Source organism: Phascolarctos cinereus, unplaced genomic scaffold (assembly GCF_003287225.1).
Source record: "Phascolarctos cinereus isolate Bilbo 61053 unplaced genomic scaffold, phaCin_HiC Scaffold_726;HRSCAF=1367, whole genome shotgun sequence".
In the NCBI taxonomy this organism is placed as follows: Eukaryota; Metazoa; Chordata; class Mammalia; order Diprotodontia; family Phascolarctidae; genus Phascolarctos; species Phascolarctos cinereus.
In genome coordinates this window covers 48,372,688-48,393,848 of record NW_027556098.1, presented here as the reverse complement: position 1 = coordinate 48,393,848, position 21,161 = coordinate 48,372,688, and the positions used below count along the sequence as shown (strand labels likewise).

Sequence of the window (21,161 nt, the reverse complement as noted above, 5' to 3'; positions counted from 1 at the left end):
GCCAAGTATAATCCTAAAGAGGAAAAAATGGACCTCAAAAACACAAAGGACTTCCATTCATTACTAATAAAAAGAGCAGAGCTGATATCCACTGAGAACTCCAATGTCATCAGGTTAATCACAGAAGGAATATAATAAGATAGAAGAACTAGACAGTTTTTTTAATGTTTTGAAGACCTTAAAAGATAAAAAGAGAGGGGAAAAATATGCTTGGGTGGAGGGGAATGGCAGGATGGAAGGAAGATCAGAAAAATGATATAAATAGGATGCACCAGTAGTAAAACAAATAAGGAGAAAGTGGTGGGGGGTAGCAGGAGACACTTGAACCTCACTATCATTTCATCTGGTTCAAGGAAGGAAAAATACATATTAGTACGCTGCATATGCAAAACAAATTCTAATTATACAAAAGGGGGTTTGAAAAGGAAGGATAAGAACATATCGATGGGATCTGAGCAAGGGAAAGAGAAAAAGGGTAGGAGAACAGAAGTAGACTGCATTTAACTTATAGTACTGATGTTGAACGTACTCTTCTTTCAATACATTCATCTTCATAAAAAAGAGAGGTAGAAGCAAAAAGCCTAAAAAGTATAAAAGAACATGATAGAAGGAAATATACAATAAGTACAACTACAAACACAAATAGGATGAACTCAATCAGAAAATGGAAAAAGGATAGGACAGATCAAAAACCGGAATCCAATTGCAAGAAAACACAATTGAAAACATAAAGATTCAGAGTTCAAAATAAAGGGATAGAATAAAATCTATTAAGCTGTAGTTGAAATTAAAAGGGCAGGGGCACAATCACGATCTCAGGGCAAAAGCAAAAATATTTTTTACTAAAAAAGAAACAGAGAAATTATATTTTGCATAAACCATGAATTAATATCAATACTAAGCATACATGTATGACATAGCATCTGAATATTAAAAGTTAAATGAATTATAGAATCAATGAATAAAACTATAACAATGTACTATTTCTTCAGTCCTAGATAAAGCTTACCAAAAATTAAGAAATACCTGAAAAGAATTTTTGAAACATTAGATATAATAGATCCCTGTAGATTACTAGATAGAAATAAAAAGGAAAATTCACATTTGTTAAATATGTATGGCACTTTTATAAAAATTAACCGTGTATTAGGGCACAATATCCCTACAAAGAAATGAAGAAAAGCAGAGATACATTCCTGTTTAAAAAAAAAAACCTAGGAAACAGGAATAAAATGTACCTTTATTTAATTTGATTAATAATATCTAGAACAAAAGCCAGTATTATATGTAATGGGGAAAAACTAGAAGCTTTTCCAATAAGATCAAGAGTAAAGCAAGGATGTATATTATTAACACTACAATTTAATAAAATTTAAGAAATGCTAACTATACTGTTGACAAGAAAAAGAAATCAAGGAAATAAGCATAAGCAAAAAGGAGTCAAAATCATAAGAGAACCCCTACAGAATCAACTAAAATATTGGCTGAAATAATCAACTGTAGCCAAATGGTAGGATATAAAACAAACCCACAAAAAATATCAGCATTTCTAAAGACTATCAACAAAATACACAAGGAAGAGAAAGAGAAATTTTTTTGTATTTTTAAAAACATACAAAGTATAAAGTAATTATGACTATAAAATATTTTACACCAAAAAAGAATAAATTTAAATAACTGGAGAAATATTAATTGTTCACGCATATGCCAAGCCAATATTGTAAAAAGCATAATACTATGTAAATGTACATATTCAACTATGTGCCAATTTACTAAAAGACTGCTTTATAGAGGTAGAAAAAAAATAAAAATTATTTGGAGGAACAAAAAGGTCAAGAATCTTGAGGGGAAAAAAAAGTGGAAAAGAAGGAGGCCCAGGAACAAAGCAGTACTCATCAAAACAGTTTGGTAGTGATTAAGAAACAAGACTTTAGTCACTGGAAAAACATTAGGTATACAATAAACAGCAACAAATGAACACGGGAGTCTAATGTTTGATAAACCCCAAACAGAAAGGCAGTTTGACAGAAATTAGGAACAGATCTAATTTCTCACATCATACAGCTGGACAAGGTACAACTCTCTATGTATGGAGGGAGGTAGGAGCAAGAGAAGGTATATTTTCACTGATTGAAAAAAATGAAAATGAAAATAAGACAAAATATATCATCCATTAACACTGAACTAGAAAGGGTGATAGTTCACCAACACTGTAAGAATGAAGGATAACTAACAGACAGCCTGAATATTCAACTAGTACTCATGTAACATCAAAAAACCAGAAAAACTATCAGCCATCATTAGATCACCTTTATGGGAGAATTTGTAATTTACATTGCTAAAAGGAACATCCACAACAATAATCTCAATTAGTCACTGAGGTGTGTAAAGATGCCAAAATATGAAAGTAGAACCACAATGGAAAAGGTGATGTTTTTTAACCCCATGAAAAATATACAAAGTCAAGATTATGCTTTTTTTGGTTGCATTTACAAACTTATTAAAGAATTTGATTTTTCCACTGGTATGTACAAAATACTGTGTAGGATTATCTGTCAAGGCAAGTTTATAAGAACGGCTTTCTCATTCCAGGAAAGAATAATACTTAACACCAGAGATGGAAAAGAGACATAAAATGCAAGTACTATGCTTGATTAACTCCTCCCCCAGCCCTTCTCCAATTAGCTATATTTTTAAAGCAAGGAGACTCTGTTAAATGGTAAAAAAAAAAAAACTAAACTAAATAAAAACAAACAAAACAAAAACACTAGACTGGAATCAAAAGATCTGGCTAGATCTGAGTATATTAACTCTGAAAGAATGGCAAGTTTAACAGGCATCTCCTATTGTTGGGTTAATTACTGCCAGTATATTCAACAAACTATGATGATTTCCAATTCTTAACGACAGATCTTTTTCTTATTACTCAAAAAACAAAGATATAAACAGATATAATCATTTTTATTAGAACCAGTAATTTGTTGATCTGAAATCAGAAACAGTATTTAACTTAACACATTTATATTTCATTATATTTCAAGAAACATTTGTTAAGGCTCTACTGTCATCAAAGCACTGTTCTAGATGCTGGGGAAACAAAGATAAAAATTAACAATACCTAAAACTTTCACAAATAGGTTGGGGGCAGGGGAAAGGAGAGAGAATACCTTTAAGATGGCTGGGGGAGATATATATATATACATACATATATAAGCATTATATAAGACAAAACATATGAAGTTATTTCAGAAAATCTGAGGCAGGAGATTCACTTTTGCTGGAGGAGGAGAGTGAGAAAGTTTCAGAGGACAAAAAATTTTAGAGGTTTAATCAAAGAGACCTAAGCTAAGACTAAAAGGAAGGGGATTTTAAAAAGCAAGAGCTCTCAAAGGAGTGCATTTTCACTATGAGAACTGTTCTGTACAAAGGTACAGAGAAGTGGGATATAGGGAGCACCTGAAGGTTTCTGAGCAAGAAAATGACCTGGTCTAGTCAATACATCTTTTTGGGAAATTATTTTAAGACTTACATAAGGGAAAAGGAAGAGACAGGGGACAGGAACAGTTTAGAGACTTTTATAATAATGAAAATGAATCAATTCACCCCCAAAATTATTGTTAATGCTGCTTAAATTTAAAATACTCCCTCTAGTTGAGCAACAAACACTAAAGTTCATGTTCATATTAAAAATATGACTTCAAACGTGTTTTTTAAATAATTAATTAACTGAAGATGGCTAATGATAATTTAGAGAGAATAAAACCCCATGTTTTTTTTCCCCCTATTGTGCCATTCCAAATAGTATCAATTCATAAAATTAGACCAGTGGAGAGAAACTTAGAAATAAATGAATCTAATTTTCTCAATTTACCAGGAAGGAAACCAAGAGCCAGAGGTTAGGAAACTTGCCCAAAGTTATATATACATAACTGGTTTGGTGCCACACCAAAGTCTGGTTAGCCGTCCTGTGTCTACACAGGTCTGGCTCTAAATCCAGAAGTACTTCATTATATATACAACGGTTAACCTTTGTTTCCCATGAATGAATTCCATAATTAGTATAATCAGAATTACACATTCTACTAACTACCCTCTATACTCAAATGGATCTTTGAACTCAAGGATTCAGGGGGTTCCATTCAACAATGAAAATCACAATCCATTCACTTAAGTCAAACCCGGACAGTTCCTGTCAATAAGCCAGTTCACCACAGAGGACCTACCCCTCTGTGTTGGAGGCCTTTCTCATTTTTTCATGACATGATAAGTACAATAATGGAATATGTTAGCTTGTCTACAGCTCATCTCTTACTCCTGCCCATCTTTTCTTTTTTTTATACAATTTCTTGATTACAGATTTAGAGCAGGAAGGGAACTTGGAGGCCACTAGTCTACCTCCCCTCAATTTACAGATGAGAAAACTGAGGCTCAGAGAGGTAAAATGACTTGCTTAAAATCACAAAGGCAGGATGAGAGAAAGGCAGAATTTGAAATCAGATCCCCTGATTCCAAAGCCAGGGCCATTTTTTTTAAAAAACTAAACTACATCTCCACCAGAATCTTTTTTGAAATACAATGACATCCACAAACAGGATGATTTGGAGTATGTCACTATCCCCAGGGAATTCCCTTTCAATCTGGACTCTATTCTGGATCTCCTCCATCACAAGAGTTAATACTTCTGGTAACAATATATATCCCAGTCGTGTCTCATGTAATATATGCATGTGTGCAAATGCATATCCATAAAAACGTACACATATATGTATGTGTATATCTGTAGGGGTGTGTGTGTGTGTGTGTGGTGTGTGTGTGTGTGTGTGTGTGTGTGTGTGTATGAATGTATGCATATGTATATAAAAAGAGATTAAAACAGTACTAAGATTTTTGGGATTCTAAACCAAAATGCGCACCTCCAACTCTCACCCCAAATTTGTGCCTCTGATTCTAAATATCATTCAACAGGGTTACTTCTCTCATAAATTCCAATAGTCTTAAATTATTTTGATTAATATTATAGCTGTTTTAAAAAACTGTTTTTAAAAAATCTGTCAAGCAGAATTATAGTCTACTAAATCAAGTCACCAACAATAAGTACAATGGGGAATTTATATTCTCTACATCTTTTAGTTATTTTTTGAAACAGTATAGATGTGGTCCATTACTGAACAATACTTATGAAAGCCTACTTATTTCTTACTAAAACATTTTCAAGAAGGATGACCTCAATTTGTATATAGATGGCTCACATAAAGATTTCAGATAAATGGGAGAGTAGATATATAGATATATAGTTATTAATGCTCATTCAGGCATTAAAATATTAAAAAGGTCTGAGATATTTTCCCACACCCCTTTGGGATTTCCATATCCTTATATATCATTCCCTAAACACATTCATAATTATGTTGCCTCCAGCATAGACCTCCTACACAGACACACACCCAAACAGTCTATTTCTGTCCTTGCCATTCCTACCCTCCTCTATAAACATATCTGGCATTGTAACGTTAGACTGTCCTCAATGGAGTAAAGTTTGTTGGATAATTTTTGCAAATCTTTTCCATTTTCTTTTGTTTGTAGTGCTCCTTCCATTTTCATGTCTGAGATGACCTTATGCATTTGAATATCTTGCTAAGCTTTCTTTATACTGGTTTTTATTCTTCACTGCATCTCGATTTTTAAAGATAATATTGCTTATAATCATGTATCATTCATTCTCGTAAGATACTACAAATAAGTTAGTATTCTAACTCAATGATGCTTCTGGCAGCCACCTGTTATTCTGTCAAGTAAATCAGATGCTTGCAGACTATGTTGCTTTCTAGTCTCTTTCATCCACTTATTGAGGCAACTAATTAGTACTGGTAAGAGTTCTGGATAAAATTCTTATACTCAGTGCAATGTCATTTCTGTTAGCCATTTCCCATTTTTTATTTCAAAATACTTACATAAGAAGTTCAAGATTAAGCCGTTTTAGCTGTATATCACATATTTTACTTATTTTTTTCTTCTTAAGAAACTAATTCCAATCTTCTGATTCTGATCTGATGTCAGTGATAACTCCCACAATAAGTCTTTTCTTATCAGTTTATATAAACACACATACACACACACACATTCTCTCTCTATTTCTCTCTCTCTCTCTCACACACACACACACACACACACACACGTGTATGTCTTTACTATGTTTATTTGATACTGTATTTTTGGGGGAGGAAGATTAGTAATCTCATGCCTTCTTCCTAAATTATGCTTTCCCATGTATTTCTTTCCATCCTTATATTTCCCAAAATTTATATTAAAGTTATCAAATTAATACCTGTACTTTGTATTTTCTGACAATGCAGAAGGTTTTACCAAGTTCTTGGTAAAAATTTCTTTATCACTTGATCTTCAGCAATGTTGGTTCAGCAATGTTCAGCAATTATTTTTATGGTAGTCATTTTGCACAACTTATCATTAGTACTGCACTACATGAAGACCAAATAGAAGAGGCTGTGCTATGTGGTCTCCGAGGTCCCTTCAAGCTTGAAATCTGTCATCATTTGAAATAATATTTCTGGTCACATTTAGGCATATGATAAAACCCACTCTGCCAATTCCTTTCTTTGTTGCTGCAAGAAGTACCCATGAGCTATCTTTCCATTACACTATCACTTACTTCTTTTTTATTCATAGCAAGATGTCAAAAATGACATGATTAAACATCAACAATCTATCTACTTGTTCTATAGATAAGAACGTCATATTTGGAATTTTAAGTCAAATTAAAATTTCTTGATGGCATTTTAAAAATGTGACTACTATTAGCACTCTATGCCCCCCCCTTCTTGCCAGATCTATACCATCACTGAAGAAGAAGAGACACAGGACTGGGGGCTTTTTATATTTTCCTTTGTTCCATGGATTACAATGGCTAAAAGAATTTATCATCAGGTAGCAAGGTTTTTTTCAGATATGCTCCCCTATACTGATCTAGAAAAAAGGTCAAAGAGATAATCTAAGCGTCACAGGACTACCTAAAATCCTCAATCAAAAAGTCCCACAAAAGTCTAGATACATTTCAAAAAATTAAGATGGAAAATTGGACTGATCTATTAGAAACAGAGGGCAAAATGAAAACAGAAAAAAATCTACTTGTCACCTCAAACAACAACAACAACAACAAACCCCTCAACAACAACAACAAAGTGAAAAAATCCAGAAAGGTAAAAGCCAAAAATCCAGGGTTTCAAGGTCAAAGAAAAAATATTGCACACCACCAAGAAGAAAAGTTTATAATCAAGATCACACAAGATTTGGCAGCTACCATTCAAACAGAAAGAAAAACATGGAATATCATATACAAAAGGGCAAAACATAAAGGTTTAGAACCAAGAATAGTTTACCTGGCAAAACTGAATACAGTCCTACAAGTGAAATAATGGATTTTTTTATTTGGACTTCTAAACATTCCTGATAAAGACACCAGGAGAGAATAGATACTTTGAAATGCAAATAAAGGAGTCAAGAGAAACACAAAAAGGTCAACATATTTGAGCAACTAGAAAGGAGTACATGATGGAGTGTTCATATTACAATAGTATGAGAAGAAACAAGTGTCCTTTCAGAACCCTAACAGAGGTCCATTTTATTGTATAATAAAAAGTAGGATAGTGATGTGTTACCAGACCACATCTCTCTGTAACAAGGGTCACATGTCAGTAATTAAAATTAAGTTCCTGGGATCAGTTGTGTTATATTTGGGGGGGGGGTGAAGGGAGTGCAAGGCAATCAATGTTGAATGACTTGCCCAGGGTCCCACAGCTAGTAAGTGTCAAGTGTCTGAGGCCAGATTTGAACTTAGCTCCTCCTAACCCCAGGGCCAGTGCTCTCTCCACTGCACCACCTACCTGCCTTAATTGTGTTACAATTTGATAATCCTAACAGAAAAAAGGAAAGAAAAAGGGAATACGCTAAGGAAGGAAGAGAGAGGAACAGGGTAGAATTAATTCAAATAATCAAAATGCATGAGAGGAAACATATCAAATACAGAGACATAGAAGAAGAAATCATAAGTACGTGGGAATAGGAGAAGTATAAAAGATTCCCAAAGTACTGTCTGCTACTGGAGTAAATAAAGATGTTTTCAGTGAACTCAGAGAAGATAAATTTACTTCATAATAATTTTATTCAACTAAAACACACAGACACACAAACATATACACAATGCACTTATGTAATATTCCACTGAATATTAACTATTACCGAATAATAGTGACTTTTTCTAGGACAGTAACCATCTGCATCACAACACAAAAGATGTAGTAACAATAATAATAATTTATTATTATTATCATTATTATTATTATTATTATATTACTATTATATCCATGCCTCCTCCTATGTCCACCAGTGTTTAGGGCTTCCTATGTGCCAAATGATGGCCGACTGAGCAACTGTACATTCTCAAAGATTTCATCAGGTCTCATGGGTTTAATGATAACTTCTATATAGAGGACGGCTAGATTTAGTTTCTGCTGAGCTTTACTCCCACACTAATAACTATTTATTGGACATTTCAAAATGAATTCTTATAGGCATCTCAAACTCAGCATGTCTGAAAGAGAATCCATTATGTTTCACAAAAAACCCAGACCTCTCATTAACTTCTGTTAAGGGTACCATCATCATTCCAGTCACTCAGTTCACAACCTTAACACCATCATAAATTTCTCTACTCTCCAATCAACTGTCAAGTCTCCAGAACATTTCTCACATTTAAAGTTAAACATTAGTTCATACCCCCATAACCTCTCACCTACAATAACCTCATAGTTAACTATCTGCTTATCTCTCCTCTATCCAATCCACTGTCTACACAGCTGCCATAGTAATATTTTTTTTTAAAATTTTAATACAGATCTGATCCCTGTACAATATAATACAATGGCTCACAATTACCTCTAGTATCAAATACAAAAATCCTTTTCTGGCACTTAAAATCTTTCATAAACTGTCTCCAACATACCTTTCTGTACTTATCATACAATGTTCTCTTCACCTACTCAGTAGTCCAGCTAAATCAGGCTTTTGGCTGTATTTTTTTATACACAATAGTCCACCTCCCATCTGTACCTTTGCTCAGATTGGGTCCCTAATGTCTCACACGTACTCCCTTATCATCAACTCTTAGAATCCCTAGCTGACTTCAAAGTTCTGCTTAAGCACCAACCTATAAATTAGATCTTTCCTGAACCCTACCCCCATCCCTGCTCACTACTAGTGCCATCTCTTCCTGCTACCTTTTACTTATTTGGTATGTATTTATATATGTACATATTGTTTCTCTAAATAGAATGTAAGTTCACTGAATGAAGAGACTATTTCATTTCTATCTTTCTACCTCCACTCCCAAGTACAGTCAGATACACAGAAGACAATGTTTACTGATAGAAATGCAAGGCAGAGGCACAGGGCAGTCAGAGGCAACACTAACTTAAAATACAGACTCGCCTGTAAAGTGCTATAAAGGAAGATGGTAGAAGAGTATAAAATTTAAAGAGAATGATTAAGAAAGAGTTTTTAAAAAAGAGTTCTAAATATTTTTCATAACAGATATGGAAGAAAGAATCACAAGGGAATTAACAGCTTGGCATAAGAGATTAAAAAAAAAAACACCCTGGCCAACCAACAAACTCTCTGAAAATTTCAACAAGAAATATTAAAACAGGTCAAATGGATGGAAAAAAAAGAAAGAAAGAAAGAAAGAAAGAAAGAAAGAAATGTAAAGTATGTCATAGTAAAAACAAATGATCTAGAAAACAGTTCAAGGAAAAATAATTTAAGATTTTAAGACTATCTGAATACCACGACCAAAAAAAGAGCCTAGACATTCTACTTCAAGAAATCTTAACAGGGAACTACCCAGAGCTCTTAGAACGAGGGCTAAGTGGAAGTAAAAAGATCCACCAGTCACCTCCTAAAAGAAACCCCAAAATGAGAACTCCGAGGAACATCAAAGCCAAAATCCTCAGCTTCCAGGTCAAAGAAAATATACTCAGTGACCAGAAAGAAAGAAATAAAGCACCAAGGCACCAGAGTGAAGATCACACATGATTTGGTAGCCATCAAGTGGGAAACCTAGAATACAATATTTCAAAAGGCAAAGGATATGGATTTACAGCCAAGAATAACTTACTTGGCAAAACTGAATATAATACTACAGGGGGAAAACTTAACTTTTAATGATACAGAGGACTTCTAAGCATTTCTGATAAAAATACCAAAGCTTTGAGGAAAATTTTTTGTTCAAACACAAGATTGGAGACAAGTATGAGAAATATAAAAAGGCAAACATGAATGAACAATGATAAAAGACTACACAAGGATAAACTGTTTCTATTTAAATATGGGGAGATGATACATGTGTACCCTCATCATCATCAGGGCTCACAGGGGAAGTCCAAAGACCTTGGAATGCTTTTGTTACAGCTTGATAATCTTAAGAATGGAAAAAAAGGGGAAGAGGAATTCACTAGGGAAGAAGGGAAAGGAAGGTTAAGGAAACTCTCACATAATGAGGGTATACAGGTAGATATCTATACAAACAAGGAGCAGGTGGGAGAGAGTAACTGACACTCACTCTTATCTGTATTGGCCAAAAGAAATACACACACACACACACACACACACACACACACACACACACACACACACACACACACAGAGTTGGGCACAAAAATTCATTTCACTCAATAGGAAAACAGAAAAAAAAATCCATTTCTACTCATGAAAGGGAGGGTAGATCGCAGGCAGGGGGGGAGGGGGGCCCACACGCAGCGTCAATGAATCACAAGGAAAACAGACTCTAAGACCGCACAAAAATATTTATGGCTCTTTTCGCAGTGGCAAACAATGGGAATCTGAGGGAGTACCCATAAATTGAGAAACAGATGACCAGGTTATGGTTATATATGATAGAATATTACTGTGCCAAACTGTTACAGTATAATGATCAAACAGGATTCTAAAGAATTATTAATGAAACATGTACTCAACTCTTAATAGAGAGGTGAAGAACTCAGAATGCAAAGACAAAATATTTTCTGGTAATTGGAAATATTATTTTTTTACTATAATTTTAATTATGGAGACAACAGAAAAATGTCTAGTCTTTTCTGGTCACATAATATCAACTCATTAACTCTTACATGTTTTTCCAGTCAAGCTGTACAAATTCTCCTGTTTTTTAGGAAAAGGAGGGAGGAGGAAGGGAGGAAGGGAAGAAGGCTCCAATTTCTGTTTGCTGGGAGGGAAAAAGGAGGGAGGGAGGAGGAAAAGAAAAGGGAGGAAGGGAGGGAGGAAGGAGGAAGGGAGGAAGGGAGGAAGGGAGGAAGGGAGGAAGGGAGGAAGGGAGGAAGGGAGAAAAATGAGTCTGTAGAAAGCTTAGCAAGGAACTCAACTAGGATAAGTTATCCCCTAAACATGTAAAGATGCAAACAGAAAGGGAATAAATAGATGGAAAACAGTACAGATTGGCTAACATATCTTCTCTGATCTACTTTAATCATAAATGAAGGTGGAACCACTCCCGTATGGACTATTAATACCTCATTTCTTAATGTACTTACTATATGAAGGAGCAGGATGGGCACTACAGATAGAAAAAGAAGTTGGAGCAGATTAAGTATACAAAGAAACCTATTCTAGATGCAATATAACTTTTCAAGTATTAAAGGAATATATTTCCAGATATCTTAAAAAAATAAGACTCCACATGACTGGGGGGTTGGGGTGGAAATCACATAACATTATTACTTTCCCCAAAAAACAATCAAGAAAACACTTGTATCTACTGATCCATATGCCTACTTTTCTATCTACCTAAATTTCTTAGGGGAATGATTTATACATTCATTATCCTTGAAGAGAAAGGGAAAACAGAACCACTTTTACCATTTATTTTCCATGGCATATATCTTCAGTCACAGAAATAAGTGAAGGGTATAAGGAATTCAAGATTCTATGGATTAAAGGAGATATCTGTAATGTGATAATTTATTAGCACAGTGCCTGGCACATAGCAGGTGCTTAATAAATGTCAGTTCCCTTCTCCTCTTGGATGTGCTTATCAAATATAAAGAAGCATTTTATTCAGCTCAGGAAAGCAATATCTTAAAGGTTGTCCTCTAACAAGGTTTCCTCCAAAGCACATGTTAAGAGCACCCAAGATTCCTTGGTACTAACAGAAATAACACTTTAATGATCAACTTTGATACATCAATAACAAGCAAGGATATGCTTGGCAAAGGTCTTAACTGTCATTAAGAAAATCTTGCAGAGTAAAAATTAAAGAGGGGTTCACAATATATGGTGAGATCCACCACATGTCCCTGTTTGCAGGTGACATCATGCTGATTTCATTAAGACCCAGAACACTATAAGGCAAGGATTCTTAATCTTTTTTGTCATAGACCCCCTGGAAGTCTCGTGGAGCCTACAGAATAGTGTTTTAAATGCACAAAATAAAGTAGTATTTGAAAGAAGAACAATTATATTGAAAAATATTTACCAAGATACTTTTTAAAAAGTTCTTAGATATCAAGTTAAGAAGCCCTACTATAGGGCCTCCTAAATAAGATCTATGAGCACTTAAAAGAGACCTGCCTATACCTTTTGACCCAGTAATACCACTTCTAGGTCTGTATCCCAAAAAGATCATAAAAATGGGAAAAGGACCCACATGTACAAAAATATTTATAGCAGCTCTTTCTGTGGTGGCAAAGAATGGAAAATTGAGGGGATGCCCACCAACTGGGGAATGGCTGAACAAGTTGTAGTATATGAATATAACGGAATACTATTGTGCTGTAAGAAATTATGAACACATGGACTTTAGAAAAACCTGGAAAGACTTGTATGGACTGATGCTGAGTGAAGTGAGCAGAACCAGGAGAATGTTGTACGCAGTAATAGCCACGTTGTGTGATGACTAACTTTGATAAACTTAGCTCTCAGCAATGCAAGGATCCAAGACATCTCCAAAAGTCTCATGATGGAAAATGCTATCCACATCCAGAGAAACAACTATGGAGCTGGAGTGCAGATAGAAGCATACTATTTTCTGCCATCTGCTCTTTTTTTTTGTCTTGTTTTGTTTTGTTTCTTCTTTCTTGTGGTTCCTACTATTGATTCTAATTCTTCTTTACAATATAACTAATATGAAAATAAGTTTAATAGGAATGTATTTATAGAGCCTATATCAGACTGCATGCCGTCTTGGGGAGGGAGGGGGGAGGGAGAGAGAGAAAATTTAAAACTCAAAAGCTTATAGAAGTGAATGTTGAAAACTAAAATTAAATGAAGAGTAAAAAATAAAGAGAGAGAGAGAGAGAGAGAGAGAGAGAGAGAGAGAGAGAGAAAGAGAGAGAGAGAGAGAGAGAGAGAGAGAGAGAGAGAGAGAGAGAGAGAGAGAGAGAGAGAGAGAGAGAGAGATCTGCTTAACAATCCATATTGGAAATCCAGACTACAGCATGCAGTCAGATGGGTGACATTGTTATTTTAATGAAATGAGACTAGAACAGACTAAGACAAATGAGAACTGAATTTGCTAAACCATGTAGTATTTTCAATGACCATAAGTTGCTCCCTAACAACTCAAAGTCATGTTTGCTCAACCTTTTTTATTACATCACTAACAAACTTCTAGTGATGCTGCAAAACATGAGAACACTACAACTTCAAAATAATCACAACTGTAGGTAACACAAAAACAATAGAGGATATGCAGTTATAGCATGTTACTAACAATAACTTGCCGAAAAGGAATGACAGAAAAGATAGCATCCCAGAAACGTATGATCATAACAGGAGGTAAGTATTACTGGTTATGTAAGGAGAGAATGGGAAAAGACAGACAGACTAAATGCTTTAGCAACCATAGAATTACAGATGTAGGGCTGGAGAGCTATACATCTCCCCATGGAAGATTTATGGGGAAATATACACCAGTTAAAAAAGTAGATGGAAGTTCTGACCTTTACCACTGATGTAAGCAGTAAATTTGAGAACTGATGAGAACATGGATACAATTAAGTATTTAATTACGAGTTGCTTTATATGCGGATGAAATATACTCCTGAAATATATACTTGGAAGATTTTTATATGAATGAGTTCTAAAAATTGAATGATACTGGGAAGAACTGAGGCTCATATATGGAAATTTATTAGTCTCCAAATGCAACTTAGTTGTGCATGTTAGCTGGAAATTTTAATCAAGCACCTTAAAAAATAGTTTGATTTAAAGATTGGAAGGGTAAAAAAAAGCAAACATTTAACTTTGATTTACCTATGTAGTATTTCATTTCAGTATCATGTTTGTTCATAAGCTCAAGAAGTCGCACTTCAATCTGGGCTTGATTTAAAAAAGCCTTCTTGTTCTTAATAATTTTAATGGCAACCCACTCCTGCTCCACACGATCATATGCCTTTACAACCTATAAAAACAAAAAGAATTGTTATGCAGCTATATCTATACTTTATTCATGAAAAAGGCTCCACAATTCTAATTAAACACATAGAGAAACACATCTCATAGTCAATGAAATGTATTATCAGTGCTAGGAGAGGCCTCCTCTAGTCTACCTTGCTCATTTTATAAATACAGAAAACAAGGCCCAGAAATTAAGTGGTCACACAGCTAGGTACTGGTAGGGCTAAGTTTAGAACCCAGATTTTCCTTCTTCCTAGTTATGATCTTTCTGCTACTTCTAAGTTACTTTTATTTTCCAGTGTTTTAACACTGTTTTTATTAACTATACATTTTCCAAAAAAAATTTTTTTTATTCTTCGTATCAGCTTTACCTGAACAGATCATGTTCTCTGTTTTATGACCTTTTTGGGGATCACATTTGATAGACTGTTAAAGACATCAAACAACTTTAACTTGTGGATCATTTTGCCTTTTTGAAACAAAACAGGCAATTAAAGGATTCAAAAAATGGGACTACACTGATTTCACCAAATAGCTAGAGTTCCCAGAACCACTAGCTTTTAGTATTATTTGGATTCCTTAAAAATCATTAGTAATTCTGACTCAAAGTACCAGACTGACTCCCACCCTGCTCTCTGCAATTGCTTTCATTAAGAACAAATAAAAAAGGAGAAAAAATGTTTATCCAAGTACAATTGTTAAAACTAAATTAATAACAAATGAAAATGCTTCAGTAATCAGAAATACCTTAAATACATATAGAAGGATTAGATTTGTTCTTCTTGAATGAAAAAGGCAGACCTAGAAGTAGTAGTCCTCCCCTCTACTAGAATTCCTTGTTTCTGAAAAAGGCATCACCAATTTTGAAGTCTCCCATTATCCACATTAGCATTATCCACAGCTCCTCATTCTCACAAATCCTACTTATCAAATTAGTTGAAGTATCAGGCTGTTTCTGCATACATAACATCTCTCATATCTATCTTATCCCTTCTCTTTATTCAAAGATCCACCACAGTTCAGCTGCTCCTCATCTTTCACCTGTTTTGCCTAGACTAGTAAAATAATCTCCTAATTAGCCTACTACCACAAGTGTCTTTCTCATTCCAATCCATCTTCCATATATATTTACCAAAATGAGCTTCCTTAACAGTAGGTGTGACCACATCATTCTCGTATTCAATAAACTCCAGTGGCTCCCCACTGACTTAAAGGTCAAATATAACCTCTTGTTTAGTTTTAAAATCTTTCACGATCTGGCCCCAAGCTACTGTCCAGCCTCATTATACATTATCCTCTTCCATTTCCCCACTACAATCCAGCCATATTGGTCATCTCTATGTTGCATTATCTAATAACCTCTTTTCAATCCTCATTCTTGCTGACCTCTATGCAGCTTTTGACAATGTCCTCTTCTCCTGAATGCTCTAGCCTCTGGTTTTTCATGACACCACTCTTTCCTACTTTTTCTCCTACCTGTCCAACCACTCCTTAGTTTCCTTTGCTGGAACTTCATCCAGGTCATACCTAACAATCACAGGGGGTCCCCCAAGGTTCTGTCCTTGGCTATCTACTCTTTTCCCTTTATACTAAGTTTCATGCTTAGCAATCTCATCAACTCACATGAATTAATTACCATTTTCATGTTGATTATTCTCAGATCCCTAGATCAGTACTAATCTTTCTCCTGACTTCTAGTCTCTCATTACTTTTGGGTGTCTCAAACTGCATAGCCCACAGGCATCTGAAACTGCACATCTAAAATAGAATTCCTTATCTTTCCCTTAACCTTCGGTTCTCCTTCCCTCAACATCCCCACCCACACCCCTATTATTCTTGAGGATATCATCATCCCACCAATCGTTCACCTAGAATCCCAATCTCTCAGTGATATTCTTGATTCCTCACTCACAGTCACCCCACACAGCCAGTCTGTTGCCAAATCTTGTGAACATTTCTTGAATACATACTCTTCTCTCCTCTGACACAGCCTTCACTCCAGTGGAGGCCCTCATCATCTCATGCCTGAACTATTTCAACAGCCTTTTGAATGATCTCATTACCTCACTGTACAGATGTGTCAAAGTGATATTCAGAAAGCACATACCGGACCATGTCACGCCTCTGCTCAATTAACTCCAAGAGCCAATAGAAAATCCTGTTTGGCTTTTAAAACTTTTCACAACCTGGCCTCTCCCTAACTTTGCAGTTTTCTTCCACTTTACATGCCTTCATCTACTCTGCAATCAAACTGTATTACACTCCTTGATGTTCACATGACATTCCCCATTCTGCGAAATGTTCTCCCTACTTGTTTTTACCTCATGTCTTCCTCCAAGGCTCAACTCAAACCCTACCTTCTGCAGGAATGTCCTTTCTAGTTTCTTTTCCCACCCCAACTCTTTCTGAAATGACCTTGTTTATGTTGCATGTACATAGTTGTTTGCATGTCATCTCCCCCACCATGTTTTTGGCTTTATTTGTATCCTCAACTCTTAGCCAATAGCAGGCAAATGGTAATTACTTATATACTTGGTCATGATAATTGTCCTTATACATGGCATTTCATCCCCCCATCTCTATGCTTATGCATTAACCACCCCCCATACTTGGAATACACTCCTTCCTCACCTGTCTCAGAGAATCCCTCGCTTCCTTCAATGTACAGCTCAAGCACCATCTTCCAAAAGATGTCTTTCCAACTTCTACTGCCCTACTTCATTACCTTTTATCCACTTTGTATATATTTGCTAGTTATCCAATATATATTTTTACAAGCACATGTCTCTGTCAATAGAACATTAGCTCCTTGAGAAAATGGACTTCCATATTTTGTCTTCATATTCTTCAAATCAAGCCCAGAGACTGCTACAGAGTAGACATTTAATAAATGCTTAGTGACTCACTGATACCAAAAGTTCTCACTTAAAAAAAAAAGGAACCAAGAATTATGACTTATTCTGTACGAAAACATCTAGTCACTTGTACACCCAAAAGCAGTCTGGACTAATAATATTAAATATTATATTCATTAGGATCACCGAACTTAAAGCTGGAAGAGAATTAGTCTAAGTTATCCATTTTATATGTAAGAAAACTGATACCCAGACAAGCTAAGTTGTATGTCAAAGGCTAGACCTATAAAAAACCAAAACCCACTGAAGATCACAGCAATTTCTTTCTTTTTTGATTATGATAAAACATTAAATTTATTATAAGTCCCCTTTATAGCTCTTAATTCACTGGATGTACAACACCACTACTGATATCATCAATGACATAATTAGGATATATACAGTCAATGTTGCAGCCAGTGGTTTGGGCTGGCCCAAGCAACTCTTCAATTTTTCCAGATAGATCTCTTGCCTGAGATCCGTGTCTCATCTGTTGATACTTTCACTGAGAGTGAGATTTCTACTCCTCTTAATATTCTTCTTATTCTTTCAGGGCTTTGATGATCAAGGTTGAGACAGAAGTCACAATTTCAATCTAGGCCTGTTATGAATGGCAAATTTCATTGATCCTTTCAAGTGATTAGATGCGCCTTTGCAAAATCACCACCAAACTTTTGCAAAGACAAACCCAAGGGATCATTTATTTTTTTTTTTTGGGGGGGGGGACATGACATGCACACGCATGGCAGCAAAGCAAATGTCGCACCAACGTCACCACCAATGTCTCTTCAAAATACACCTTTAATTTCATTAGGGCAGAACTTAGGCAGCATGACAGCGATTAACATGAAGGTTTAGTGTGGCTACCATGGGAGTTGCTATGAGCCCAGATTTGGAATAACTGGAAAAGAATACACTTCACCACTTATAGGAAACAATTTCTCTTCATAACAAGCCTGAGGTAGGTAGAGAAAGCATTAATATTGCCATTTTGTAGATGGGGAACTTGGGGTTGTCATGTGTCCAAAGTCACATAAGTGACAGCAGAGATCTTCAAGTGAAGGCTTGCAATGGAGCTTTGTGGGGAAAAGAAAGCTGGCCTAACCTCACTCTTGAGAGGAGTACTTCATTACATTCCTAACAATTCCACGTGACTAGTGAAAAAAGTTGATAGTACCTGGAAATTCATAACAGAGCTAAATAAGCTATTAAGGCAATTGTTGCAGTTGTTCCTGAACTGGTCAACACAATGGACCAGGTAGCCTACTCTAAAGTGTGGTGTACTGGAGTCACTGATTTCACCAATGCCTTCTATATTTTCATGACTAGGCACAGTCAGGAGCCTTTATGTGGGAAAAAGTTCAGTATACTTTCACCACTGTTCCTCAAGGTTATTGAATTCCTCATATTACTGGCTTAGTGGGAAGAAATCTGAAAAACACACCACTTCCTGAGAGCACTGACTTCCACAATTATTTAATAATGTAATGCTGAATGGCATGTGTGAGGCCATGGTGACAAAGGGCATTTAATCAGAGAATGGCTCAAGAAACAAATGGTGAAGATTAAACCCTAACCCCCCCCCAAATGTTCCTCCATTAATTAAAAAGGAAACCTAACAACTTAATGAACATTTCAGGTTTTGAAAAACCTATATTTCCCATATGGATATTTTGATAAACTCTTATTTATCTCTAGTTACTCACAAGTCTACTTCTATTGAGTAAAGACAAGAACAGACAACAGACTATTAAGTCTCAAAGTGGGCTGAGTCTTTCCTATAAGGCCCTCATGACTTTGTGGGATCTATCTCCTTAGAAGCCTCATACTATAAGGATGAAGCTGAGTGGAAGTTTTGGTTTTTGTTTGCTTGTTTTTGGTGGACACCAAAATACTATCAGGGCTTGACCACACGCTCCCTGAAGTAGTCACTCATTCTATTACATCTGAAAAATAATTGCTTACCTATTATTGGGATCCTGGATTAATTCAATGGTTGATGCAGTCAGTACTATTAGACTTCATCCAAATGCCCATTATGAATGAGTGGAGTAATGCAAGATAAGTTCTCCTACAAGATGTTGTGAAGTTGCCAGAGACTTAACTCTTCCAGTCCCTACTCCAATTCTTTGTTTGCCCAATGGTCCTTAGACCTACGTACTGAGAACACGATTTTGAGGATTTATAGATGGTTCTGCTCATTATGAGAAAGAGATATACAACTAGACCTTGGCAGCTAGGAATCCAATAGCCAAGGACAACTTCAGGGATAAGAGTCATGGCAAATCATCCCAATGGGCCAAGTTGTAAGGTGAATGGATATAACATGTAAGAGGGTCTTGGAGGATGAGGAACACAAGGTTTTTATCTATACTGATTCCTAGGCATTGGCAATAGTTTGGCTGGGTGGTCTGGGGCCTGGATAGAATAGTACTGCACAATTGGGGGGGGGGGCACAGGGGATAATATCTTTGGGGTAAGGACTGATGGCAGAATTTTGACGATGCCTTCCATAGCATTGAGTTTGTATGTTGTACTGTCACAAAGCAGAGATTCAGGACTAGATTCGTTATTCAGATGGACACAGTGACCATGATGCTATTTTGTAGTATATGAGGGGACCCCTCTTAACCAAGATAATACAGGCATTTCTTCAGAATGTCAATCAGAGTGTTATGATCCCATGGACCAGGTAAAATAGGGAACACTGAATGTGTGGTAGTATGGGTTGAGCTCCAGTATTAAATGGGTGCTGGAACAAGTTGCAAGCAAGAGGCCTATGATTTCTAAACTAGTCTAATTCAGATGATTAAGACCTGTAATGGGGAAAAGGGGCAATGTGGAAGGGATCATCAACTCTTCAGCAGAGCAAAGATTCTACTGAATGGAAAGCAGGTGATACCAGTGCCAGGCACTATACTAAGCACTGGAGACGCAAAGAAAGGTAAAGATAGACCCTGCCATCAAGGAACTCACAGTCTAAGGGGAGAGACAACATGAAAATAACTACATACAAACAAGCTATGCACAGGATAAATGGGAGAAAAAAATCAACAGAGTAAATGCACTGCAATTAAAAGGGATCTGGAAAAAGTTTCTTGTAGAAGGTAGGATTTTATCTGGGATTTAAAGAAAGCCAGGAGGCAGAAATGAAAAGCATTCCAAACATGGGAGACAACAAATGAAAATGACCAGAATCAGGAAATACAGTGCCTTGTACCAGATAGTTAAAGAGTCAAGGATGACAGCTAGAGATATCACCTGGAGATGACACCTAGAGAACTGAAAGGATGGTGGTACTGACTGAGTGTCTTTCTACTTCACTCCATGCCCATCTAATTATTCATAGTGAATAGAGCTGGTAATCAAATTACAAAAAAGGCTTACAGAAGGTTGGGGGAACTGCTGAGGCTGTTTCCACAGCTTCAAACACCTGCAGATCTATCTGCTAACTAAGGAGGAAAGTCCCATTTTTATTTTAATACTTAAGTAGCAAAGTGGTTTTCAATTTGATTTTTACCATCCACAAATGTTTATTGTATCTTAAACCTTGAACTCATCAGACTGGCCTATTTTAGGCCTGGCCTCCAATAAGAATGGATGATTATTTTTTGGTTACATTAGAGAATGCTTCTTCTAGGTTTTTCATTAGGCTAGATGGCCTCAAGCATCCTTAACAACTCTACAGTTTCTCTGATTTTGTGACAATAAGCTCAGCAGGAGCTCAATTCTAACCTACTACCAACGCTCTTTGAACTCAGGCACTCAACTTCAAATCCAGTTCTC

The 21,161-nt window shown here is 35.9% G+C and overlaps 1 protein-coding gene across 7 annotated transcripts in view; it reads right to left on the bottom strand.

Moving 5' to 3' along the window:
* Positions 1-21,161, bottom strand: part of DYRK1A (dual specificity tyrosine phosphorylation regulated kinase 1A) — a 188,235-nt gene that overhangs the window by 21,065 nt on the left and 146,009 nt on the right. For all 7 annotated transcript variants that reach the window (XM_020995858.2, XM_078146527.1, XM_020995857.2 and 4 more), the window contains one exon: positions 14,338-14,485. In XM_020995858.2, the coding sequence (XP_020851517.1) occupies positions 14,338-14,485 (148 nt within the window). The remainder of the gene's footprint in view (positions 1-14,337; positions 14,486-21,161) is intronic.